Raw genomic sequence first — 27,859 nt, 5'->3', positions numbered from 1 at the left:
TCCACCTTTATAGCTTTTTTCCCGCAAAATAATTCTGGAACTTATCACAGTTCCTGTGTTTGCAGGCAAGACTGCCTTTTTTTGGCAGTCCACATCGATCACCACATTGTGATCTGCAAACTGGTAATGTCTTGCACACCACATTCCTTTGATCCCATTGCACCAGAGATACTAGTGGTGGCTTGCAATGAAATGCTTTTGCCTGTGAAGTTTTGACTCATCTTATGGTTTGGATGGAGATTGCCACGCTTCAATCGTTAAACACTTTGAAGTATCCCCTTTGCAAGGTTTTCACATGTTCTGCTAAATGTGTCATTCCCAACGTCTGCTAAACAATAAAATGGAATTTAGGACAAGGATTATTATTATTATTGTTGTTGTTGTTGTTGTTATTACTACTACTACTATACCAATTAAATAGCTCTTTGGGATACTTGCCTAGGTAGCACAAAAAAGCCTTTCTAGTTGCAGCATAACATCAACCATTTAGCTAACATGTTAACCCAGGAAGGATAAGCCGCTGTCACCTTAGAGTACTATGGAGACAGCACTCTCATGTTACGGCCAAATTTTATAACACCCAATAAAATTAACTGATTGAATTTTAAAGCATTTCCTCCAATACAGAGACACCAACAACACCAGGAGCCAGGAATGGGGGTGAGGAGGGTACAGGAATGAAGTATTTAAATCCCATTGCTGCCCATTGTGTAGAGGACTGCGTAAGGATGCATCATGATTCTGCTGGCTCATAATGGCTCTCACTATGACTGTGAGAATATTAGGTGTTCCCCAACAGTCCTGGACAAAGGTACTGCATAGGGAAACCTATGAAGATTCAAACTCATGAGAAAGCTTTGGCTAAATATTTCTTTTATGGAGTCATTTAAATCAAATAATGAAGTTTGATCCATGAGATGGACTGAAAGGGGAACAGATAAACTACATTAGAACAGGTACAACTCTATCTTCCATATAGCTGCTCTGGCATCTATCTGGGGGTTGTGCAGGGCTTGGATTGTGGTTTATTTTCTCTGTAACTTTTTCCTACTTGCACCAGTCCACAGTCTTGGGGTGATGGATTGGACCAACCTGGTATGGTCTTTGGAAAGAAAGGGAATGACATCAAGAGCAACATTTTCAGAAAGGGCTATGCCTCACCATAAAAAAAAAAATTATTTGGGAGCATAATCTGATTGAAAGTACTTGGACACATAAGTACTAGATTTGTAAAAGGCGTCTAGTCTGCACCTGGGTGGAGCCTTTTTAAAAAATCTCATTGTAAATATTAAGGATGTTTTTGACAAGGTACCACCACATAAGTGCTTTTGGAAGCGTAGCTCTTATGGCAGTTAAGTGGCCACTGGTTGCTCAGACAGGACACAGCGCTGGCTGCATTTCTCTTCTCCCTCTGCCAGTGTAGCTCCAGGAGGGAGGGACACCCTCTCCTCCTCCTCCTGGCCTGCACACGGACTGGAGCGCCAAGAGAAAAGACCTGGTGGTGGTGGTGGTGGTGCAGAGGACATTCTGATTTGCTCAGAGAAGGCAGACTCTGTCTGGGGAGTAGGAGGAAAGAACTAAGGAAGACCACAGGAAGGGGGATGTGGAATGGAAGAAAGTCTTGCCTCTAAGAGGGTGATTAACCCAGATTCTTTTCTCTAGCAGAGCTGGTTTTCATTAACATAAAACCTTGATTTTTTTAAACTGTCTTCAAATTCAAAGTAGTGTGGTTCAGTGTATTATCTGGGTTTCTTTTAAAAACACTTTAAAATAAAATGTACGACTCTCTGGCAGAAGTTTCTGATCTACTCCATCATCCCAGTTAGAAAACCAGGGCATATTTCTTGCTTTCATTCTTAAGAAGGTAGAGGATCCCTTTCATGGTCTCTTCCACAGAAAGTATTGCAGAACGCTGTGCTATCACAGTATTGTATTATTCTAAAGATAAACCCTCTAGTGTTAGTTATTCAAATGCCACTGTCCTCAATGACATACTGTTACTCAGGAGTACTGTGCATGTGTGAGTAATCTGAGTGTGAGGGGCTTTCTAAAGATAACGTTGTTACTGATTAAAAATATCCATCAGCTTTCTAAAGGATAGAGTAGGAAAATCTCGAGTTTTGTACTGTTCAGTCAAACCAAATATACTACTTTCTTGCCCCTACCTCATACTAGTCCAATACTATCCTCTAAAGGTTTGACTTTTAACCTGACTGCAAGGAAACCACGATAATCTCCTACTTGGACCTGGTCATCACTACTTTGGGTTTTTTTATAGCCACATATACCAGCATAAAGGAGGTATAATGTGTCGCTGAATTTTGCTTACAGCCACTGATTTACTCAGATATGTCCTCATTAAATGCATGACAATGTAAAAATCAAACTCTGTTTTTCCCTCTGGATTTTTAATTTCATTCTGATTCTCACCTTACGGTCCCCTCTGTTCTCTTCTAAAAGAAAATCCACCTTTATCAATCATTGAAAGTTCATGCAGTGCCGTAGTCTGTAAACCTTCCCACTGGCCCAGGCTGCTTGGTTTAGTAACAGCTCCATAGAAATCCTCTTTCAGAGCCCCTGCTTCATCATTCACAAGTACATTTCAGTAAAGCTCTTGAGAGCACAACTCCATCAACCTGCACCTGAGGCATGAGAATGAGCCATTCCTCTTGTGATCAGTGTCCCTCCAGAATGCCTCCCTCTGAATGTCTGCAGGCATATGGACATTTTATTTGCCTTTAGCATTACATGAGGCCTATTTTCCTGTAGAAAATGGCACATTTTTTTGTCAGACCAAACAACAGACATGACTATTATTTCATTTTCCTGAGCTAAGCAGTGGTTACAGGATCCCATAGTGAGATAATTCCTTGGTTTATGTTCACACTGGGATGCATCTGGAGTTCCCTGATGTGTGTTGATTTGCTCTACCTTGTTCAAGTTTCCAGGAAAAGAACCTAAGACTAGGCAAGAGAGACCAACAACTCCTGTAATAAATACCAAGTTTGAAAGACAAAATTGCAAACATAAGCATATTGTTAGGAAAATACAAATTTGAAAATACTCTGGTAGTTTTCTTGTGCTCTAGAGTGGTTAGAAATTGAGAGAGGATAATAAGATCATCTCACAGGTAGTACAATGCACACATGCCATCTTGCAAGACTGAATAAGACTTGGCAGAGCAGGCTGTTAGATGCAGAGTAGTGGCAGCTCTGTGGCCACATTCTGTGTCAGTGCAGAGATCCTGTTAGTCCCTACAGTTAATCACCTGATGGACCCCTCAGATTTTCTCCAGATGATGATGCATTCTGAGTAACTGCATGGGAGAACAAGTTTGTTCACATGTAATTCAGGCCATGTAGACTTTACCAAGCTTCACACTTATGCTGAGCTGAGTTTATCACCAGTGCATTGCTGCCTCCCAGCAGGGCTGATAGCATTGTAGGTGGCATAAGGGTCGACCAGACTTTCCCTGCTGTTTTGAAGACTGCTCCACTAGAAAATATCTTCACTAACTTGTAAAGATGATAGTTTTGATTACTGATGCGTGGTTTAGTAGACCTGGTCTAGCCAAAGACAGGGAATCTGCATCCACAGAAGATAAAGCTCGCTGGAAACACATTATGACAGCGCAGAAGATGGCGTTATGGTGTAAATTTGGGGTTGTCCTGTGCAGGGACAGGAGTCAGACTTGACGATCCTTGTGGGTCCTTTCCAACTCAGGGCATTCTATGATTCTATGATAAAAGATAAAATACTGTGTCTTTTGAAAACTCAGAACAGGTTCTGCAGTCTGTAGGGAGAGAGGGAGCAAGCCTCAGGAGTCAGAGGGTGCATGAGGAGCAATAGCAAATGCAAAGCCATGGTTAACCCAAGCAATAGGAAGACTTAAAAGACCCTAAGAAAACAGCCATTGGGCTCCAAGATGGGCCATCATGTTTTGTCTTGCTTCCCAGCAGTCTTTGTCCAAGCATGCACTATGACTGACCTTTCTGAGCCTGAGAGCTCACGTGAGACCTCAGCCTTAGGTGATTTGACTGTAGGCAGTGATGTGGCTGCAGGCAAAACTTTATAAGACGAAAGAGAGTATGTTCAAGGATGGCTTTTGGCAGCTGTACAGAAATGAGGGTCAGCACACAGGAACAAGTGTTCCCACACTTCAGCGGGAGAGGGAAATGTAGGTGACAAGTGTGAAGTGTTATATGGGATTTGAAGACAGAAAACACTGCAGCCTCCTCCGGATGCTAAAAGATGTGACAGTGACAGCTACGCACACTGCCTGGGGTGTCACATTCAAAACCTGCACTGAATATTCACCAGTGACTCAGATGGCCAGTGGACTGACTAGGCAGTTGCACGGAGCTTCAAGCAGGAAAACCACCTCTGCCAGGACTCCAGCCCTTTTTCTTCAACCTCCAGGGTCTTCCCATTTCTTGGAATTGGTCCTTCTGTCTAGGGCACAGAACAGCTTCAAAACACCTCTGACTTGTTGTAAGCATCCTGTAAGAGATGCTTACGGCATTAGTTTTTACAGGAGCAGCTGTAAAAGAGAAACAGGAACATGATTTACAAGTTGTAGAAATATTCTGGCTTTTGCTCTTTGTTTCCTGTTGTAGCTTTAATCCTAAAAAGATCATATTTATGATCTTTGGAGCTGGCAAACCATGTTTTTCATTTGTTCCAACGCAAAGAAGGGGAGGGTGGGGGGAGGGGATGGAGTTTACTCATTGCCTTTTAATTTCTGAAATCCCAGGAAGGTTTCTGTTCCTTTAACACTGCTTTATTCAAGGAGTACTCATACTATGTTGCCAGTTCTCTAAATATCCAGTGGCAAATATATTTTGGGTACTAAAACAGAACACATACAATCAGCTGTAAATCTTTCCCAAAGGCCTGGGGATAGATGTGCTTTGCAGAAATCACGGTCTGATGCTCTCTGGTTCAGTGTCTGGTGGGACAGTTGAGGGGTCACTTACAGGACCTCTCTCCATAGCAGGGCCATTCCAGCTGTGGTCTGGAGAACGGGGGACATCAGTGCATGAGCATGTGGAGGGCGTCTCGGACAACCATGTGTCAAAACATTAATAGCTCCAGAGGTTACACCAGCTCTGTGCATTTCCCCCCAAAACCTACCGATAGCTGTGACTGATAATGGTGTAGCCTGCTCCCAGGATGAGACTTCAGGAACACGTGGCAAGACTCCAGGTAATCGTAATGGTAAGTCCTGTGGAGAGGATACCGCAGTGTGGGAAGGTGAGAAGAGGTAGCGGTGGCGAAGTTCACACATACGCTGCTTTGCCAGCCTCAGATGTCAAAAATGTTGTTCACCACAGTCCCTGAGGGAGCCATGCAGGAGTTAATGCCGTTCCCCAGTGGCTCCCTCTCTTCATGCTGAGCTGCAATCTCTCCAACAATGCCCAGTTCTGTCAATCTGTCCAGCTGCATTGCCCAGCTCACTGCCATAGTATCTGTCTTGCCTGGATTGAATTGTAGGGACTCAGCCCTCCTCCAGCCTCCCGCTTCATCCAGGCACTTGATCATTCATCAAAAGCATCATGTAATTCTCCTGTGCATCTAACTATTAGATTATTTTTTTTTGCTATACTATGACATGACATATTTGTTTGAAAAAATGAAAGCCATCTGTTCTATTATATTTCAAAATTACTACATTGCTTATTATTATCATTGCTTTTGTTTTGGGATGCATTTTTCATTGCTTAGGGAAGTGAGAAAGCAACAACGCTTGGAGCCAGGCAGGGTACAAGCCCAATGATGTATGTGTTTCACATGCACAGCTTGCCCAGAGCGGTTCATTCTCATCAGCTACATCACTGCTTCTCCTAAAATGGGCCTCTCCTATTCCAGCTGTCTAAACTCTTTACGGGTCTTCCTATTATTTCAATTTTCCCCTATATGATATGGAATTTAATTTTCAGAGGCTTAAAATAGTGAACACAGTGAATATTTTTTCCCAGCTGATACCCTGGGAATCTTCATGTGGGTCTCCAATTAATGCTAATAAAGACAAACCTCAGATATGTGTTACAATTAATAAACTCTTTTTTAGGATAGGAAGTAACTGTACTGTGATTTTCAAAAATGTGTGTTGCATGTGCTGTAATTACTGTCTTTTGGAGCCCAGCAATGTCTGCAGGATAGGAGTCTGATTTAACGGGGAGATATTGCAGTAAGGTTGTTTCTACGGCACCTTTCTCACATGCTGCAGTTGTGACTAGTTTTTAATGATTGGAGAAGTCCATCTGATTATCCCAATTAAGTCAGTAGCAACAGCATTAAAGAAAATAAAATACACAAGTGTTCCCTTCTGAGATTATAAAATGGTGGTTAAATAAAGATTGGTTTATGCTGGCTTCCGCAGTCTGTTGCTATTTCTGCACTAAAGAGAACAAGAGCTAACTAAAGCAAGACTGCAAAAACACCGTCATCCTCAAACAGGTAGACTTTAGGGCCACAGCAGGATTTAATGGTGCCTGAGATCATCCTTGGTAGAGGGACGACAGTGACCCTCCCCTAGCTAGTCTTTATTTCTCTGCTCTTTTAGTGACGGTCAAATGTTCCAAAGCAAGGTTGATAAAAAGCACTTTTTTGATACTACGTCCCAGCTGTGTCTCCTGAACGGATGGATTATATGCAGATCTGTGTATCTGCACATGACAATGCAGGTGCAGATATTGGAGTGTGTGGGCAGCACCTGTGCTGGCTCAGATGACTTGGGGCTGTCTTATGGACAGCATTACTCTTCTGGCATTTGTAGAGTTCAAGAATGATGGGTTTGTTCATAACTTCTGGGTTTTGACAGTGTTCCTTGGTGATGGAAAATAGAAAGCAGACAGATGAATATCAACTCTATGAAGCATTTCTCACACAGAGAACTGTGGAGATGGGTAGGTCCTTTATATGCTTCTGTGTGTCAGCCAGGCAAGGGACCCTCTATGCTCTATAATGCTGTCTTTGCGTATGTCGGGGCAGCAACTGTAAAGGTATTTTTGCACATGGCTCTAAACCATCTGAAAGTCAAGAAACATACTCCAGAGACTGGAAATTCAGTTTGCTTAGAAAACGTTCCACAAAGTGGCTTAGCTGCTTTAGTAAACACATTGCAGGGGCAGGCTCTGGGTTTGGAAACTTCGGTTGGTTTTTTGGTTTTCTGGTTCTATGCTGGCATTCAAGGTCTTCACTGAACAAAATAGAAGTTTCATTTCTGATGAATAGGAGCAGATTTTGGAACCTGTGTAATTTTCTGGTGTTACAGGAGGTCTTGTTTCATATTACAGCTTGATATTACTGAGCCAGATACTCTGACTTTGAATTTCCTGCTGGAAACAATCCTAGATTTGTGTCTTGGAGTCCCTTTTCTAGTTAGCCTAGCTTTGAAAGATGTACGTAATATATCGGTCTGAGAATTGCAAAGTGTTTCCTGGGTTCTTGAACATGTTTTTGTCTTTGCACTTCATGAGCTAATGTTAGGGCAGTGGAGGGGAGGCTGGTGTGGTTTGTTTTCCATGTAACTATAAAGTAGCTGCTAGTAATCATCAGCATGTCACTCACGTTCTGTTTAAATTTATTAATAAGATGTCATATTAAATTGTTGACTTAAGCAAGGACTATGTAATGGATATAGCCACTGTACCTTGTTAGCATTTCCACAGCTCGTTTAGCCCCAAGAAAAAGAAAGCATCTTTTCAGAATTCTAATGCACTTTGTTACTCATCAGTATCACTCCAACATCACTTAATCTTGTTAATGTTTTGGAGCTGCATGGTAGAATTATAAGGCTCAATCAGTCAGCAGATGGCTTGAACTTTGCATAAGATGTGGGCAAAAACTTGTTAAAATGAGTTTTATTTAAGGTGTTTTGCTACCATTCTCAGTAACAAAGGTTTTGAGTTACTTCTGAGGGTCTTCTAATACTTTCAGGAGGGCCACTGGGCAGAGAAGAACAAAGCAGTGTTATCAACCTCTCATCAGCATTTGCAAGGTTTGCTGTGCAGTCAACAGCCTATCCTAAAACTGCCAATATAAATCTACAGTACTGCTGTAAATTCACTGAAGAGATTAACAAGCAATTCTTTCAAAGTGTCTCACCTAGTTATCTAGTATGTACAATAATCTTTGACACAGTGTTGTCTCCTGAGCGTACCACTCAAGAGGAGGGACTGAATGCTATTAGTGAAACACTGCAACAAGCAGAAAGAGCAGAATATCTAAGAGATAAAAAGCATCACCGTACTGATATCCATTTCACAGCATCTCACTGTAGATGCATAAACAAAGACATTTACATAAAAGAAAGGTTATTAGTTTGCCCAAAATGGTGAATTTTGGGACTCAACAAATGTTCACAGGTCAGAATTCTCCAAGTGGTTTGCTCAGGTTTGTTTTTTTTTAAAAAAAAAAGAAAAAGGAGGAAAAATTAGTATATCTGTATGGATTTTGCTCAATGTCTATGAAATGTCTCCAAATGTGAACATTTATCCTTTTATTTATCTCTAATTTCATTCAAGGTTCATCCCAACTGAAAACTAGTTCCCGTGTGTCATGTCGCTGTTACTATTTATCAGGTCTTGAACATCTGTTTTCCAGTAACTTTTGACAGTAGCTGTTTCCAAAGGCTAGATGACTAGAAAATTAGTCAGTGTCTCTTAAGCAGCATTTTTCATTAGCTATTTTAATTTGTATGCTTTAATTAGGTCAAAGTATTGGCCATAGTACCTGGGGCTTAGTTCCGTAATGAAAATAAATGTTGTTTTAGTTTTATTAAGTACAACTCTAATGTTACAGTCGGTTCTTCCATGGTCTCCGAAGGGCTAATCCAATGGGGTCTGATCAAGTTCCATTGAAGGTGATAGAGCTTACCACATGCAATAAATGCATATTTCTTGAACACTCTGTAGACTAGAGCTCTGGGATACTCTAATGTGGTCATATACTGCTTTGTAACAGAATTCTTTATAAAAGGAACCACTGAAATCACCTCATAGTCAAGTTTCTGTCCAGTCATCAGATGGGATCTCCCTTCTTCCCACCAGCCTTCACCCAGCTGAAGGACCAACTCTGAGGACTTCTTGTCCCTGTGAAGGACTCTGTGTTCAGAGGGTAGTTTTTGCCATGGTAGTTTTCTCCAACACTTTCCTAGGTGTAGGTTACTTATAGCAGTGCTTACTGGATCCTGAGGTTCTTGTGGGAACAGTGTCTGTCCAAAGGGTTTTTCAAGTGGAGTATCTCAGTGTGGTAGTTGGCATCATGTGGCAGAACGATTGAAGTAGTCAGAAGAGCAGAAGGCTTTAAAGACTGGCTGAGGAAGGAAGCAGCCAGGGGACTGTCAAATGTCAGTGGGGAAGTCCTGTCTCTCTGCCACAGCTTGTCACCCTTGTAGAAAGGATGGTAGGAGAAGTTAGGAGAAATCAGCTGAGGTCTGCATCCTGGCTCTCTGCAGACCAGTCCGTCACAGCTCCTCTTCACCAACGAGCAAGCTGCTGCTGGCCTGCAGGGACATGCAGGGGGAGTGATCCTGCTTCTCCAGGGAAGGGCTGGTTGCCAGCAGCAGGAGAAGGATGTGAATTGTCTCACTGCCTTAAGCCACTACCACATGGAGCACACATCAGCCAGGACACTGCTGTTGAGACCAATAAAAACACTTTCCTCCCTCCCTTTCGTATACAACTGCAAACAAGGACAAGTCTATGGAACTTAAAATGGACTGGTCGCTCTCTCTCTTACCCTTTAGAGAAAGAAAATCATTTAACACCCATTTTGCTGTTATATTTTCTCACAAAAGGCTAAAACCTGAAGCCTTATTTGTGTGCATTGCCCCACTGCTATAGCTCGTAGATGTGAAGGCTGCAGGACTTTGTCCTCAAGCTATTAAATTATGCCTACCTCTTGCAGGCAATTTTGTTGAGGAATATGTGGTGGTGGGAAAGAGGAGGTTGTTTAACAGTTCTTAATTAAGGTATTCCCAGTGCTCCTCTGTCAAACACTATTGTATGCAATGCTTTAGTTAAGCCTGAACTTCCGTGGGAAAACTGTGCTGTAAACTGGAACAGCATATTGATCAGCAACAGCAAGAGGGAGGTATATTTGTCATTCCCTTCAGTTGCCTGATCCTGTCCCTAGCATGGTCTCTGCAAACTCGTGTGCCACATAAGCACACAGAGACGGAGACACGTGTCCGGGAATGGGTCATGCAGGCAGTGGGGAGCAGCTGTGGAGGTGGTGCACGTGGAGTGATGCAAGTACACCATCAAGGGAAGGAAGAGGGTGGCCGTAAGTGCAGTATTGGTCAGGAGCTTGTCCACTGCTCTGCACAGCTGTTGCTCTGTTCAAAGTCTTGGTTATGGGCAAAGAGGAAGCATGCCTAATATATAAGCAGAGCCAAGAATTTGTTAGCATTTTTATAACCTTATGATCTAGTAATTATTAGCTTAGATCTAATTGTTATAGAAAAAGAGAAGAATACAGTTGAAGTTGTTATCCACACACCTCTTAGTTTCATAGCTTAGTATTGAACTTGCAGTTCCCATCAGATCCCCAAACAGATTGAAAGCAATGCCATGGAATTCAGAGAAAGGAAAATGGAGGAGAGCTGTGATTCATCACGTATCTATGAGTCAGTTTAATCATAGAAGATATGCCCCCCTTCTATTTTTAACACAGCTCTGCTTTTTCTATTGTGTTCACAGGGGAGACCAGAGTTTTCAGAAGTAGTCACAAAATTAGAAGAATGTCTGTGCAATATTGAGGTAAGGACTTTATTTCCACTGTGCAGTGTCTGTGTGTGTGCTGCATGGTTGGGAGTACAAGTGGGAAGAGCAGCAGCAGCTGAAGAAAGTGGTGGCTTCGGAGCCTGCAAGCTGCTTGAGCTGCTTCATCCTATTGCTAGCCAACACACCATATTTTGAAGGCACATTGTCAATAGTGGTTTATACAGGTGCCAGGGGGAGGAGGCAGGGACCAGACACTGCTGTGAGTGTCCGGATCTACTCAGAGAGGTACACTGAAGAGAAAGCATGACCAGTGCTGTGGGAATGCACGTCACAGCAGCCCTGGGTAGAATTATTTACTCCCATTCTTCCCATTCAAGATTGCTTGGTGTAAAAAGAAGAAAAGACAAACTGGCCAAGACCCTTGGGAGAAGGGTGAAAAGAGAAAACATAAGAAGGATAAATGCAAAGGCAATTCCTTCTTTGGACTGTGGCTATGACACCGACAGATGTATCAGCCTTCAGCCTGGTGTAAGATAAGTGGTCAAAGAGAAAGTAAATGATTCAGGGCTACATTTCCTGAAATAATATATATATAATATTTATGTAATATATAAATATATATATTATATTAAAAAAAAAGAAACACAACAAAAACAAACCTGCAAACCAGCCTCCTTTTTAAATGGATCGCTGCTTTTGAGCTTAAGGGTCAGAAAAAACACCCATGACCTATTACATTTCTTCATGCTCTGTCTGCAGCTGGTTACTCTATGCGTAGGAAGCTTTTAAGTTTAAAATAAAAGGTGAAGCACTGTATCACATGAAACTGTGCCATCTCATGGGAGACCTGACTTCTATGATACATAGCCAGCAGTGCATGTGGGAAGAAATCTGGGGCAAGAGCTTGCATACAAAAAGAAAAAAAGAAAGCATTATTTAGCTGGGGAGTTAGACCTAAGCTCCACTGTGTCCAGGGCAAAGCCTTGTTTGAGAGGAGTTCTAAGGAACAAGATCTCTAGTAAGTTAAGTACTGCCCCTTTTGAAGGATGAAGGTGGAGAACTTTCGCTCTTCATCTCCCTCTATTTCCTCTCTTTTATCTTCTCCTCTCTCAGCAAATCATTTGTGCTCATTTTAAGTATCTCTGAAACCAGGAGTGGCAGGGACCTTTTGTGCCAGCAAGCCTAGGTCCCTGCTGCTGTGTAGGTACTTTTGTTGTATAGTTGGTCTGTATGTATAAAAACATATACTGATGTACTGGCCCTGCATTTGCATTGCCCCATGAGTCTGAATTCCTGTCCTGGGACACTCAGGTGGCAGCACTGCCACCTTTCTAGTACAGATGGGAAGGTCTTAGCTGGTGGCTTCCACCAGGGAGGCAGTGATGTCTCCCAGCTGCACAGTGGATGTTCACAAGCCAAATAACTCATGGCTGAGCTAAAATGTATCTTCTGGAAAGCCATCCAACCCCAGCTTGAAAACCCCAGGCAATGATGAATTGACCACTTTATTTGGCAGGCAGCATCCAGTTCTCCTCAGCTGATTTAAGTCAGGAGGCACTTTTTCTCAACCAAACTATAAAGGAAATGTCGGGGACACAACTTATGAGAAAGAGCTGAGGAAAGACTTGTAAATATGTAATAACAGTGTCTTCTCTTTTTTTTTTTTTAAATCCAGTTAATGTCTCCAGCCTCCAGCAACAGCAGTGGTTCTCTGTCTCCCTCCTCATCTTCGGACTGTCTTGTTGCACGAGGAGGCCCTGGCCGTAGTCACGTTGCAGCGCTACGTAGTCGGTTTGAATTGGAATATGCCTTGAATGCACGAGCTTATGCTGTTTGGTCACAGAGGTATGTACAGGTCATTGCAGGGCCGAGGAGAGCGCTTACGCTGAAAGGGATAGAAAGAGTCCTCCCCAAGACTGCGTGGCTCACATGCCTAAAACAGGAGTTCCCTGCAGCAGGGATTGTGCCTGACTAGGGGATGCGAGTGTGCAGGAAGCCAGTGGTAGAAACGCATCCCAGGGCTGATCCACTGCTAGGGCCAGCTGGGGAAAGCACTTCTGCAGTCTTGTCTTCTCCTGTAACCGCTGTAGCACACGGAGTTTGGGTTATCTGAATGCTGTGGAAGCCATCCTGCTGCCAAGACAACAGCTAAGCATTTGCATTTTTCACTATGAGTAACAAAAATAGTAGAAAGTCAAGTCCTGGCATGTACAGGCTCTACACAGAGTACTGCTGCTTTATCACATGAAACAAAAGACCCATGACTGCCCATCGGCGACGAGTGGTCAGTAGATGCATGTACCCTCCCTACCTGCCAGCAGGCCTGGGAAGGCCAGTGTTTATATTACAGTGTGTTTTCAATTTGAAAAATTTTACCAAAGAAAAGCTGAAAGACACATTTTTATTTGGAAAAAAATAAAGAAAAAATATTTCAGTGTGTGGCATCAGTGACAAGATGGAAAACCCAGGCCAGACCATGGGTAACATCTCAGTACCAAATGACATGGCTGGAGGTATCAGGTGGCACTGGGACAGAGCCTTACAAGCCTCCTTCACAGTGTGGGCGCTGTTCACATTCCAGAGAACTGTTCATATAGTTACTTTTGTGAAGTAATGCCATTTAGGGGAGCTGACTCCTGCAGGAGCTTTTTTGTGTTTGACAGACCAGTTTGTTATACTGGAAGCAGTATATCCTCTATATATTGTCTGAAAAAAGAGAGAAAGCTGTGGTAGTGTGTCGCATCAAAATAGGAAGGCAGGATTTGCTAGTCCTCTCAAGGGGCCAGACTTATCCAGTGAGTTCACCTCTCTGAGCAGAAATCTAAGCCCTGCAGAAATGTGATAAGTATATTTGCTGACTCATATCACAACTATGGCTCGTTATCTCTGCCAAAATACAAGGCAGACATGTCCTTCTGATTAGGAGGAATAGGGCACACTTGGGAAAACCCAGCTGAAAACCCTAGAAATAAGCAGATTTGGGAAGAAAAGTCACACTGACATGCCATTATGATTATTACATACAAAAAAGTTTGTTTCCTATTATATGTCCCCTTATGGACTCCACAGCTTGTGTCTGACCAAGTGTGTGAAAACTACTTTCTAACATGCCCTCGCCTCTATTAGATTCTTAGTATTAGTGGAGTTTATTTAATGAGAGGGAGTTTTATGGACAGGAAGAACACCCAGTTCGGTGATCATAAGAGCCTGTGATGAAGATAAAACATGGAGAGAGACTAGTGATCCCAGAGAGCAGCTGTGGTAGAAAAGCAAAGTAATTGAAGAGGTGCCATTTTTTGATGTTGTGTTTCTCAGGTCTGGATTTTAGTTTTTTGGTTTTTTTCATCTTGATGTCAAATTGTGATATGATTAAATAAATGAATTTGGCTGTGCTACTGGAAGATGGTGTTGCAGTACCAGGAGAGAGCACTGCCAGGCTGGTGCTGTCACCTGCGCTCATCACAAATCCCAGGCTGCTGTCTGGGGAGGGTGGCAGGTGACAGTGTCTGTGACAAGAAGGGCAGGGACAGACAGACAGAAAATGGACTGTCCCAGCAGGTAAAGAGGCAGGAGATACAAATGCCAAGCCCCTTTTCCTTAAGGAAGATGAAAAGGAACTCGGCCTCACAGAGGTTTTTGGGAGTCAGCATTGCTGAGGCTGTTCCCAAAAATTGCATATCATTCAATTTATGAGAATAAAAAGAACTCCTGATATTTTTTTAAGGAAAAGTCACATGCGGGTTCTCTATATTATTGTACAATTAAGTGAATATCCGAGGCACTTGGGAAACCTAGTTTTGAGGGCAAATTTAGCAATCTCCTGTCTCTATCCCATGGGCAGTGAGAGTACTGTGAAAATGAAATGGTGCTCTTAATCTCTGTGGTGCACTTAGTCTAAACTTTACCCTTTAGCACCACTTAGCAGTCAGAAACAGTAATAGCAGAACAATCCCTGCCCTCATGGTATGTTGTCGTTAACTAGGGTGTGAAGAGTCAGAAATACAACCAGTTAAAATGAGGAGCTGGAATAGAAGAGCAAAATCAATCAATTCTTTGCCTGTTCAGGGGCTCGTATGGAGACGCAGAAGGCAAACACCTGCTGGGAGACACTGAAATCTTTTACGTGAAGATACAGCTCAGACCCAAAACACTCATCTGGCAAAATGCAATATCCTACAAATTGCTTTGCTTTTGTCATATGCTGCTGGCGCAGAACATGGAGGTGGGTGCTGAGGTCAGGATGAAGGCAATGTCAGTTAGACTTTTGTTTTCTGTAAAGGACCAGATTTTGCTGTTGAGTGTAATAGATTTGCATGAAAGGAATAAGAAAGTGGCATATCTAAGTTAGTGTAGACATGAGAGAGAAGGGGCAGTTGCAAGTGCCCCTCTTGTCCTGTAATTCAGTGTTCCCAGTGCAGCACTGAGGATCATTAGTTCACCAAAATGGCCTCTTCTGTAACCCCAGCAGTTATTTTAAGGTGGATTCTTTTATCAAATACTCTGCCATACAACTAACAACATTCAAATCTATAAATAGCACCCAGAATGATTCGCCTAGTGTGATGCCCAGAGGCATAACACTCAACAGAAAGGGAATGGTTTCCACAGTTTCAGTAGTTTTTCAATTATAAAACACACTGAGATGATTAATGACTCTACTTCCTAATGACAATTGTTTCTAAGGGTTTCATTTTTGTAAGAATAGGCATTTTCAGAGGGAAGGGGTCACGCTGGTTTTTTTTCCCCAGCTGGACTGTATTTCCTGGGCTGCCTCCCGTTTCCATCTTCTCTGATGACTTCATGTCCTATGAAACACCGCAGCATGCAACTGCACACCACAGCAGAAACAATTCATCTGATGACATCTCTGTGTACCATACATGGTGTTAAACACATGTGGCACTGAAGTTATTTGTTTGTTTCTTGCCCTGTAACTTTAGTGTCTGTTTAGCGGATCGCTCTCCAGCATGGTGGGATGCAGGAATCTCGTAATGAATTGGAAGCGATAGCAGTGCATTTTAGTTGTCTGACAGGACAGCTTAACATGTCAACTCATCATCATATAAAAGCTTTAACTGTTGATTTTCTATTTCTTTACACCTTTAGCGTTTCCCACAGAATGCAAGGATAGCATCTGCGAAAGAATAGTCTCTTCTTGTTTAAGTAGATTTCAATTAACCCAAATCAGAAACACTTGGGGTGTCCTTTCTTTGTATCTTTGCACAGTGGTATTAACATGTCTGATGGTCTTGGCAGGACCTGCTATTTAGCCTATACTTCAGGCAGCCTCAAATAGCAAATCCATGTCTGAATGGCATGGTATGTCATAATATCCTGAAAGAATTCCCTGTCTGTGCAGAATAGAGGGATCATGCAGCAAACGTTGCTCTGTCTGCCGTGAAACCATTGCTGGGTGCAGGCAGAGCCTCGCTCACCAGCTGTACACACTTCTGTGTGCTGCCGTCGGGAGTTCTGTGCAAACCTGTCCTGCACACAGAGGTAACGCCTTGCTGAGCAGCACTTGCTGTAGGCGCCCTGGCATGGCTGCATTGCTCAGACCTCCACCCTGCAGACTGCTCAGGTCCCCTTCCTCCAGTGCACACCAGTTCCTGTCCTGGGTGAGAGCAAAGGAGGGAGGAGAGATCACCCATTCATCCTGCTGGCTGGCAGCCTGTCTGTCCACAGCTCCTTGCAGGCAGGCCCTCAAGGGGACAGTCCCCAGTGGCAGTGCCACCCAGATCTTCTCCTGCTCTCCACAAGCAGGTTGCAGACCAGGGCAGCAGCACCTGTGTGTGGGAGAGGGCCCCAGGGCGGTGCTGCAGAGGTGGCAGGGGCTGTGAAGCTGCAGCCAGCTGGGTGGGATTTCACAGCTCAGCCTGGAACCACAAGCAGTGCCACAGGTCTGCCCTGGAAAGGCACTCTCCTGAGATGGGTGCCATCCCTCCAGGCCAGCAGGAGAGACAGTTCCTGCCTCAATCACTCCTGTTTTGGGTCTCGTCCTGCAGAGACTGACACGCTCAGATCTCTGTCACTAGGTGCTGGTCTGTAATTAGTGACAGGCAGCATTGCAGAGCTCTGCTGTGCTCCACCTCTGAGGCTTAGGTACAAAGCCTAGAAAAGCAGCACTGTGACTGCTGAATAAAGAAGCTTTTGTGGCACATATGGATCGGTTCTCACTGATGTGCATACATGCATGGGTGGGATCATGGGATGCAGCATCCTGCTTTTAATGCCTTAGAGCAGATTTGCAAGGGAAACTTGGTCTGTTCAGGAAGCAGCTGCAGAAAATCAAGGCATTTTGATGGGCTTATTTCCTCTGGGTGAAAGATGTCCTTTTCCTTTCCCCTGCTAATAGCTCTCTTTCTCCAGGCAAAACAACAGTCCCACAGACGCTCACAGCAGACACTATCACCCGTGTGGTTTCTCTCCACCTTTCACACCAGCGTACATTCTGCCAGGCAGCTGTCCTCTTGGATCGATGACAAGTGCCTGGTCCCTTTACAAACCACATTTTATCACAGAACAGAGATCAAGAGAAAAGCCAAGTTATCCCTTAGGCAAAAGTTTTAAATTTGTTGTCAAGGGAAAGTTCACTCTTTCCAAGCTTTTTTCAGGCAGCTATTTCTTCCCCTTCCAGACTTAATGCCTAGAGAGGCTGCTAAACATTTTACTGAAGATGGTTTCAGCTCTTCTGACTAGTTAACATAAACCCTTACCCAACTGAGAAATTTAAAGAAAAAATATATAGCGAAGTGTCTGAGCGAATGGGGCTCAGTTGGCTGTTCTGAGAATAACCAGATTTCAAGATTTTCTGCCTTCTCCTAAAGCCAGGGTCATGGCAGAGTGGGGTGTAGTATTTATCACAGCCTTGTGTTATAATTCTCCTCCCAACAGCTGTTCATTAGCAGCAATTCTCTCCGTATTTTTTTCTTTTTATGTTTACAAAACCAGAGGAATCTCGTCTGCTGTTTTTGCTCTGAGCTGCTCCAGAGGCAAAGGGGCCAAATAACTTGCTTAAGAGTTTCTCCTTTCCAAGGAAATCCTCGCCTAGGACAGACCACCACTGTGGGTCCTCTGTAGCTCCGGGCAGGTGTTCCTGGCACAGCTGGCACTGCCAGCCTCCTGTTCGGCAGCATGGCTGGCCTCAGGCCCATCTCTCTTGCCTAACATGTCAGGAGTTACTCCATGAATGCTCTGCTAAGAATTCAAGCAAAGTGTATGTTTTATTTCTTCCCCTGGTGACCTCCTGGCTCTTCCCACAGCCTGCAGGTGCTGCAACAGCTTTCTGCAGTCCTTTCAGATGCAGATTTGCCAGCCAATCATTCACTGCCTTTTTGCTTCATCCTCTGACTGGACAGTGTTTTCCCAAAATAGACCACCTTATTGTTTTCCGCTGCCTGAAGAAGGGCTTCTTGTCCTTAATTATGCATGAGCTTTAATAATGCAAGTGATACAGTAAATGTATACACGTTCCATACCATTGTGGGTCAGCCCTCAGAGGACTTTCCAATCCCAGGCACGTAGGCGAGGAGTCGGGGTAGAAGGCGGCTGTGCTGGCAGCAGGGCGAGCTGCTGGCTGGGCGGGTGGGTGGCTGGTGGAGGACCTGTGCATGCAGAGGAGGGACAGCTCTTTGGCATGACAGGGAGCCGAGTAGGTAAAGAGGTGAATGGTCCCGTGAGAGGGCAGTCAGAAGCAGCAAGGAAAAGGACAGAATAGTGAAAGTTGGGTAGAAAAAATATTCCTGAGGTACTGGCTGAGCTGGGGTGAGTTCTCCTTGCTCCTTCAGGGTACGCCTTGTCCTCATTTTAAACTCTACCTCCAGCCTGCCAGGCAGCTGCCAGCCTGCTGTCGCAGGGCACAGTGCCACTCCAGGCATCGACAGTCACCGTCACCTTAGGGAACCCATGTCCATCCCTCCTTCTTAAAGATGTGTCTTAAAGAAGGTGGGCAGCCAGAGCCACAGGACCTGTCCTGATCCTCCCAGCACAGGCATCGGTGACAGAGTAATAGTTGTGTTCAGGATAGAAAAGCAGACAAGCCCCAAGGAAACCTGAAACACCCAGCCTGTGTCCTGCTGTTGCCAGCTGGTGTCATTGTTTCATGTTCTTGGACAATTCACTGAGTCACCCTTTCCCTTTCATGACTTCCCATTTATAGAGGTTGAAAAGCTAGATTTGTTTTGCCAGCAAAAATATTTGAAGAGTAAGTGAAGCTGATGTCACGTTACTTTGCAGCTAGTGGAATTCGGCAATCCTAATCCTATTATCCTGTCAAAACTGCACAAAGAGATCACCAGAAAAAATATCTTAGTGACTCCTCAATAGAAGCTAGAAACCATGAATACATTGTTAAGTTTAGATAGGCTAGTGGTGATAGACCTTTGTTTTTTTTATATATTGTAAAATAAATAATAACCACAGCATCTAAGTTGATATAAAGTTCTCTTCAGTACTGTGCCTTCTGCCTGCACCATGAAAAGTGTCAAAGCCTGAGAACCGTGGATGATGGTATTTTCAATTAAAAGGCTTTTCAAGTTTGCGTAAGCACACTCAGTGAAAGTGGGCCAAATGAAAAAGCCTGTTTCTAAAGCACAACACTCAGATGTTATTTTCATGGAGTGCTTAAATCCAGCAGGTCTTCTTTAGTCATCCCCCAACCAAGTACCAGATATGGTCAGATAGATGTGGGCTCTCCATCATATCTAAACTGTTCTGAAGCACCTCTGTGTGTTATGCTGCTTCCCTGTGCCGTCAGTTGTGTCACTGTAACCATTATCCCTTGCTTTTCTTGTTTAGCAGCTCCTTGGGAATAAATGAACTAAGGGCTAAATGAGAACAGTTTGGGCTTCTTGGGTTTGTATGTACTTGGTTTCTGTCTGTCCGTAATCTGAGAAGAGCTGGTAGAGGACAGTGCTGTACCTGATAGCTCCTTTGGATCAGGCATAAAAAAACCTTCCAGCAGGACAGTGGTTTTGGTCAATGACTGGAAGATAATTCAGTGATCTTCCTCGCCGGAGAAACTTATTTGCAGGAATCTGTTAGTAGTGATGCATAAACCACGTTACAATGATCCTAGATGAATGCCTAGAATTCCTTCTAACATAGCAACCTGCAAACAATTGTGAAGCCCCAAACAGTATATTAGAGGGAATTTACTCTGAGAATGGATTACATGTGAGCACGCATGTGATTCATGTTCTTGCTTCATAACTTTTTCTTGCTTTTTGTTTACTGCAAATGCCAGTGGCTGGGCATCAGGCTGATATATTTCATGTTACTGTCTTTTCCTTCTAACTCTGTAGAAAAAGTTCTTATTGGTCTGGAAGTGTGACTTTATCAGTCTTATCTAGACTGAAACCTCTTATCTAATTTGCAGCACTGGGCAACACCCTTCTCAGGGTCTGTCTTTGGATGACATGAGAAGAAACTTCCAGTACCCACCGATCGACAAAAATGGTGAGTTAATGCAGAATACTCCTCTGAGCATTTTGGTGTGGTTAACCAGTGCAGAGCTACAGTCTCCTGAGATACCAAAAAAGTCTCATGAGAAAACTAATGTACAGTGGAGGCTGCTGGCTACAATCAGCCAGAGCTGGCGAGGTCTCACCCTGTGCTCCTTGCAGCTCATGGCTGCTTTCACCGCATGGGCAGTACAAGCACTTAAAAGTTGGAATGGCCCTTTCTGTCTGCATGCATGGATCTGTGAATAAGGAGAAGATGTGGCATTATATCCTCAAAGTTGCTTCTGCAGAAAGTAGGTAAGACAGTCCTAATTCTGGAGTACCATGGGAGCATAAATGACACAACATATCCTTTTCACCATTTGCACTCCTCTCTCAGAGGGCATCCCGTCGTTCTGCTCCAGTCCAGAACAGAGATATCCTGCCTGCTTCTTTACCTTGCCTTTCTGGCTTTCTGTCCTACCACATTCAAGTGTGTGTTCATGCTTTGCCACACAGTTTTCCAGCATTTCCTAGCCTCTGCGTTTGCAGTCATCCCCAGTAAAACTCTCTTTCTAAACAGCGTTTGCTCAGGTCTTGTCTTGCAGGCAGCTCACTGGGAGTCTGTTTTTCATCCTTTCTAAACAGCTCACGAACTCAGTACCTGGTTCTTTATGGTTTCCCAAGCATAGAATTGTTATCAGCTTAGAGCAGTTTTTAACCCAGCAGCATAATGTATAAATAAAACCTTAAAATAAAGATTGTATGAACATGTAGTTGGAGTTAGGGTGGTATCAAGCAGACTGGATTCAGACATCTTGGGTATATCTTTCTTTCTTTCTTGGTGTGGATCTGAAGGTCAGACTGTTAATCTCACCTTCATGCTGATCTTCGTTCACACTAGCCTCAGCTGCTGCATCCTAGAAAGACCTGCCAGTGGCGTGAAGCCGCTCTCAGTACATGCTGTCGGGGTAGTACGTGTTTTATGCTCGGGTGTGAAACAACAGTGCATATGCCCAGTAACTTTCTGTGCAGCAGTACTGAAGTGGGAATATACCTACTGAGTGCATGATTTTGGAAAGCCTCCAGCTGCTGTCCCATGGTGTTGCTTCTTCCACCAGCACCAGCTGATCTATCTACCTGAATGTCCTAAGCTGCCCCAGGGCCATGTCAAGAGGATGTCACTGCCCCACTTCAGCGCTGACACATGGCCAGGGCCCATCCGCTGTGGCTGTTGTGTTTGCTGAGCACAGCATCCATGGTTACCTTTTGTCTGATGACAGCACCACAAACCATGTTTCCACCATCTGCCTGGAGCCATGCAGATATTCTGGATCTCGTCACCCCCAGACAGGTGTGAAAGTCCAGGGAGCCCTGGGGACAAAGCAGTGCAAGAAGGTGTCTTCTGAAAGCATTGCTAGAGGGATCACCATACAGAGCACGGCAGTACACCCAGTGACACCAGATGCAAATCCAGACTCTGATACACTCTTACAACAGCGCCACAGACCAGGCACAGAGCGAGGCTTTGGCATGGCCTGTGCCAGGCACGCCTGTTCTGAACCTGGGTAGAGGGTTTCTTTTCAACAATACACAATCCAGCCTTTGGCATGTGATGGACAAAGGAGGCAAACAAAACTGGCAGGAGCCATAAGGCTGGCATGGTGGAGAATGACAGCGACACCCTCAGTACCAAGGAGTGGGGCTGGGCTTTGATGGACAACACAGACTTCTAAGGGCACACATACGCCACGGTTGCTGCCACCCAGGAGCGCTCAGCAGGAAAGTGTCTCTGTGTTTCCTGTGAGCAGAGTTGTTCTGTGCTACATAAAGTCTCTGTTTCTCCGAGACACACCTGCTGAGTACATACCAGGAAAACATTTTTTTCTGTATGCTTTACGTTTACATACATTTTTCTGCATGTTCAAATGGCAACTGTGTTGAGTGGACCCACTGACTTTACGGCGTTGCCATCCGCACTCAGAGATTGCTGCTGTCCCCTGGCCTGGGGCCTTCTCACTCCTCTCCTGGCATCTGCTCCCTTTTCTGCCATTTTCAAACCTGTTTTGTCACCAGGACAGTTCAGTGTTTTGTTCTGCCCAAAACATGTATCAGAAGCTCATCAACTTTGCTGTCTTTGCTGTTTTTTACTGGCCTCAGCACACCCCTTGCACTCCTTCCTCTCCTCTGAACTGAGCACAGTGGGCGAGAAAAAGAGATAACCTGGTCATATAAATATTTACTGAGTACAATGCTAACAGCAGTGTTGCTATCATAACAAGTAGTGAGGTAATGACATTTGAACCTGGAAAAAGAACAAAAACTTTGTTATTAGTTGTTGTATGCGGATTCCACAGCTGCAGAGGGCAGTTCCTCAGGGCACAGCTTTCATCAGGTGCCTGGCAACTGGAAAACTCAAGGAGGAAGAAAACAATAATGAAACAGAAATGTTTAGTGAACTCCTAGAATAAGACTATCCAGTCAGGACTGGAAAGGGTTTCTCAAGTCTGTATTAAAAAGAGACACAAGGGAATGAAGGGCTGATAAAGCAGAGACTCTCCATGGCTACATTTAAGCTGTGGGACTAAGGAGTGATTTCAAACTCCATTCATGAGACCTCAAGACTTATTTTCAAATATACCTGTTCCTTGAATTATAGTTTCCACAGAAGGGAACCAAAGTATGTGAGAGGCAAGGGAGATGGCCCCAGCCAGACCTCCACGTCGCTGGTGCAGCACAGCTTGATCACAGCCAAGAGCTGGCCAAGCTGAGCCTTGCGCTAACTCAGGTAACAATGGAAAAAACCAGAGTGGCGCAGAGGAAAGTGAAGATCCTGGCTACTAGATACAACAGACTGGAAATCTACTCTTTGCCACATACTTCATTTCAGCAGGCTTAACGCAGCTCAAGGTTGAGTCCTGCAGTGCCACCAAGGTATGTGTCTTCAGGAACAACAGAATCACCATCTTCTGTTGCAAAGCACTAAACCCAGCTGGTCTGGAGGCCCACATAGCACTCTGCAGCCCAGCCACCCCTTGCTCTGACTGCATCCCATGCTTCAAGACCCTGGTAGAGTAATCAAGCCATTGCACTGCATAGTGGCACACCAGAAGGCAGAAAGCCCTGAGCCCTTTTTCATTAGAGTGCTTTGTCTAATTATGTGAATATTTGCACTCTTTATTTATGCCACATAAACTAATTTTGCTGCTGTCTCTCCCCATTCAGGTCCATTTTGATCTTTCTTATTTCTATTTGCTTTTTGCCTGATGTTTTCCATAATCCTCATTTGCACTTGCAGTCTGTAAACAAAAAAGAATGCATTTACTGTTTTCCTTTCTCAGTTAAAGCCCCGAAAGCACCCTGCACCCATTCCTGCAAGAGCCTTTCTGATAGTGGACAATTTTCTTCATTGAGTATATTTGACAATAGGATTTCTTCAAATAAATACAGCTCTGACTTCTTCAGTGAAAGTAAAGGACCTGCTCTTCACAGAAAGTTTCACCAATTGTGAGTTAAAGAGTAAGTTGAAAACAGTGAAATCACACGAGGCAGATACGCAATGCCCAGAGACAACTCTATATCCTCTAAAATGTAAGAGAGGTGTAAATGCGGAGTTTGACTTTGGCTTCTCCATGCTCACTGCAGCCCTCAGATGCTGGCAGACAAGCTCATGATGCTGCTGCAACAGTCACCAACAGCGTTTCCCAACTGGAAAGGCAGCCCTGGCAAGGTTTGCAGCACAGAAAGTGTCCTTGTGTCCTGCAACACAAGGAAGTGCATGCGCTCGCTGAGTGGTTACACGACAGTGCCAGCCCAGGCTGTGGTGTAGCACAGCATCATCCCTCTTGGCACTTGGAAAGGGCACCATCCATCTGAGAAGAGGCACATCACTGGCAGGCAAGAAAGGACCCCTGGGAGTGATGCAAGCCAAGCATCCTCATGGTCTTAATCCTGGCTGGGATGAAACTCACAGGCACTACAAGGAAAAGAAAAAAACACAGGGTATGGTCGAGGGGGTTGGAAACGTGAAAGCATGTATTAAAGCAAAGGTTCCCCACTGTGTGGCAGCAGTAAGGCAAATGGAAGTGATAGTGGAGCTTGTGGCCAGTCTCCCACCCAGCGTGATCAGTGTACTGTGGCACACTGCAAAGTATCGGCACTACGGCTGGAGAGGTCCTCAAAAGTACATCCTGCTCTTGTAACGTGCCCCGTCGCAGACCATCGTTCCTCACATAGTCAGTGACACACCATGGCTTTGGCTTCAGCGATGACACAGGCTACCTTTACCTCACAGGTCACATTCAGCACACACGAGAACAGTCACAGCGTTAAGGCTCAGCATATTTAGGATATGAGTGAGATTCCCTTAAGGAAAGCTTTGCTGCCAGCTTCCAAAGTATAGTGTGTCATGATTAGGAGATAATCCAAGGTTGCTTGTGGATTACAGTTTAGGGACGCTGTGGTCAGCACTGTTGTAATTACCAGAGTCTTAGTTTTGTGTAGCTGTGTGTATTTTACATTTGGCAATAGGAGTTTGGCACACAGGAGCGTTAGCAATGTTTTCTAAGCCTTCTCCCATCCCACCCTGTGCCCCAGAAAGTTTTCCTGTTCTAGTTTCTCTGCTTTCTTGTTTCCCAAGCATCTGAGTATCTCTGCACAATGCCTAGTTATCATGAAATCTGAGTTGGCTCCACTGGATTTTTAATGTTATACAATAAAATGAGAAGTGTGGGAGCAGGTGACCAATAACACCATGCAAAGGGAGAAATGGTTTCTTTGGCACTGTTGGAGCAGCTCATTGGAAATACAGTGCTGGCAAGAGCAGTTGCTTTCTGTTTTGTAGTGTCAAGAATTAAAGTATTTTAAGAATACTAATCAGAATGCTTACCCTGAGCCCTCCAAAGCTCTAGTTGAAAAGCCAAAAGGTATTTTTTTTTAATGGCAAACTTCCACTGTGTTATTAAAACATTGAGATTCATGTTTTTATGTCAGTCACCAAAGCTTCGTTGTGCTTGATTATTGTGAATTCATTGCATGAATGGCAGGGTCCGTTTACTTCCTATTTAAATTTTTCCTCAGCAGATGATATCGAATGGAGATCTGCAGACAGCAAAAAGGTGTCAGCATGATCTGTGCCTATTTGTCTCAAAATAATATGCACATTATTTTATTGACACTGTCACTGCAGGGAAAGGTCGGGGAAGAACCACTGCTATGTTGAGCCACACGTGAACTTCTCTCTGCATCTTGCAGGCTACGTGTCGGACCCCATGAGTACCATGAGGTTTCATTCCTGCAGCAGCAGTGGCAGCTTTGAAGAAAGCAGCTGACAGCATGAACCGTCCGCCTCCAGAGAGACTCGCCATCAACCGGCAGCAACAGTTCTCACCTCAGCCTAAATCCCAGCCATCGTGTGTTACAATGAAGATCCCTAAACTGAACAGCTTTATTTGTTGATGGCAAATGTCCCTGTCGTAAGTTCTGCTCTAGCATCTTTCTCTGCTGACCTGCTTGAGCACTGGGGTTTTTTTGGTGGTGTGCATCTATTCTTTAATGAAGTGAATGTCTGGAAGGAATGCTGCACTTTCATCTCAGCATTAATAATTTGAAGAGACGAAAGTAAAAATGTATCTGTTATAGTCTCAGAGCCCCAAGGCAAGCTGTTATTACCTTGGACTGCACTAAGGTGTGGGGCTATCAGGCCCTCCCTGATTAGTAGGTGCCAGGGAGCTGTCAGCCCAGTCCCTATCAAGAAGAGCAGCCTGTCGCTCCCCACCACCTCACAGGCCACCACAGAGGCAAAGTTGTTCTTGCTCCCAGCTTCTGAACCAGATTTAGTTTCTTTCTTGAGTTCCCCAGAGTCCCAGACACATCCCATGTTTCATTTTCTTCACCATGGGCTCACACAAGTCCCCAGCGCTGCAGCCCCACAGCCCCCTGATCTTTGGATGCTTTCCTGCTCGCTGAGAATAAAATTATATTTGGGGGGTCATCCTAATTGTACCCTTCCAGACATTTGTGTTTTCTTATCCACTTTCTTGTTTTGGTTTGAGTGATTGTTTTTCCCAAAGAGTATAAGTTTTCATTCATACATTTGCTTACAAAAAGCAACACAGGTACTCCAAAACAAACTTTAAACCAGAAGGAAGATATGCAAAATTGTGTCACAAATACGATAATCTTGACACAGTGCAAAGTTGCATTCTTGACTCGAAGCAAAACTGTAGCAGAGTGCCATCTAGCGCGTGCTGAGCTAGATGAGCGCCATGGCTGGCTTTGCAAAAGCAACTCTGATCCCTGGAAATAAAAAAAAAACAAACAGGTAGGTCAGGAGAACTTGAACTTGTCTTCTAGAAGCAATTACAGAGTTAATTATGCCGTTATTTTTCTGGGGTCTTTTTTTCAAATTAGCAAAATTTAGCTGCAAGCGATCCTCCTTTAATATTATTCATTAACTGGATTCAAAGACGCCACTGTCTTCTTGGCTGAGTAGAAATCAGTGTTCATGATTGCTGTGTGTCGCTCTGTGGATATTATTCAGGATGTTGGTTTCTCATGACGGTGATCCATGAACCAATGTCTGTGGTGAGGCATCATGCAGTGCAACACACATGAACTATAAATGTGTAATAGGCTCTACAGACTCACATCTTCCATGCACGTCATTAATTTTAGAATCCTGAAGCAATAAAAACAGGGAAAATCTCAATTAGCCAGTTTTACAGGTGTTTCTTCATTTGTTTTGTTTCATTTGCTGAAAAATTAAATGGGGCAGAAAGGGAAATAAAGCTGCATGTCAAGTGTTGCAGATCTGCTGTCAGCCTCCAGTACTGCCCAGCGGTTACTTTCTGTTCGGTTCGGTTCATGTTTCAGTTGCAGTCTCATTTACACCAACAGTCTGCTCGGCTAATGTGAATGTCAGAATAAATACACAGAAAGGTCTGGGATGCAGCTTAATAGAGGACTCGTCTGGCTCTGTATGAAATTCCCCAGCCCCCATAAGAAATACACCTGGGAAAACCTTCCCATTGCTGCGAGCGCCTGCTCGGTGAGCATCCCGTCCCGCTCTGCCCTGGCAGAGGCAGAAGAGTGGGCTGCCTCAGCACCTGGCCGGGAAGGGCAGACGACTGTCAGCACCAGCTCCTCTACTCCAGTGCCAGCCTCTGAGCCCTCGCTGTGGTCTGCGGACTAACACAGAGCCACCTCTCCCAACCAAGAGGAACACATTTTTATATTGAGTTTCATGAGAGGGGGCCTTGCAAGGCACTGCTCTTGCTTTCAGCTCTTTCTCTCTGACTCACCCATCTTCCTTTTTGTGGCAGAACTCAGAAAGCTCTGACACTCATACTCATGAAACATTGTCATTAGCTCTGAATCCCACCAACACACATCATGGCAGCCTCTTCCTCCCTGAGGCTGAGACAGGTTTTTTTTGTGACCAGATAGCCCTCTCAGTTTAACACCTAAATGTTGTCAAACTGAGGAATTCAGTGCAGCAAAAAAAGAAAGCATCAGTGCAGCATCCTGGCTGCAGACCAGTTTTTCGGGGGACTAAACACTGCTTACCACAAGGAGGGAGCTGCTGACAGCCTGTTGCACTTCCCTGGGCACTGTCTTGACTTTCAGAGATGATGAGCATTTGCTCTCAGCGTGCCTCTGGAAAAATCCATAGAGAACTCTCCACGCCAT

General features: G+C 44.3%; 1 protein-coding gene across 1 annotated transcript in view; it reads left to right on the top strand.

The window, feature by feature from the left end:
* TNNI3K (TNNI3 interacting kinase) overlaps positions 1-27,026 on the top strand; it is a 111,763-nt gene extending 84,737 nt beyond the window's left edge. Inside the window, exons 22-25 of the mRNA XM_075095512.1 lie at positions 10,707-10,766; positions 12,406-12,575; positions 20,107-20,186; positions 25,424-27,026. Of these exons, the coding sequence (XP_074951613.1) occupies positions 10,707-10,766; positions 12,406-12,575; positions 20,107-20,186; positions 25,424-25,500 (387 nt within the window). The 3' untranslated portion in view covers positions 25,501-27,026. The remainder of the gene's footprint in view (positions 1-10,706; positions 10,767-12,405; positions 12,576-20,106; positions 20,187-25,423) is intronic.
* Positions 27,027-27,859: the final 833 nt, after the last annotated feature.

The sequence above is a fragment of the Phalacrocorax aristotelis genome, chromosome 6 (genome assembly GCF_949628215.1).
Source record: "Phalacrocorax aristotelis chromosome 6, bGulAri2.1, whole genome shotgun sequence".
Classification (NCBI taxonomy): Eukaryota; Metazoa; Chordata; class Aves; order Suliformes; family Phalacrocoracidae; genus Phalacrocorax; species Phalacrocorax aristotelis.
The sequence above is the reverse complement of the archived record's forward strand: the minus strand, read 5'-3'. Positions and strand labels throughout refer to the sequence as shown.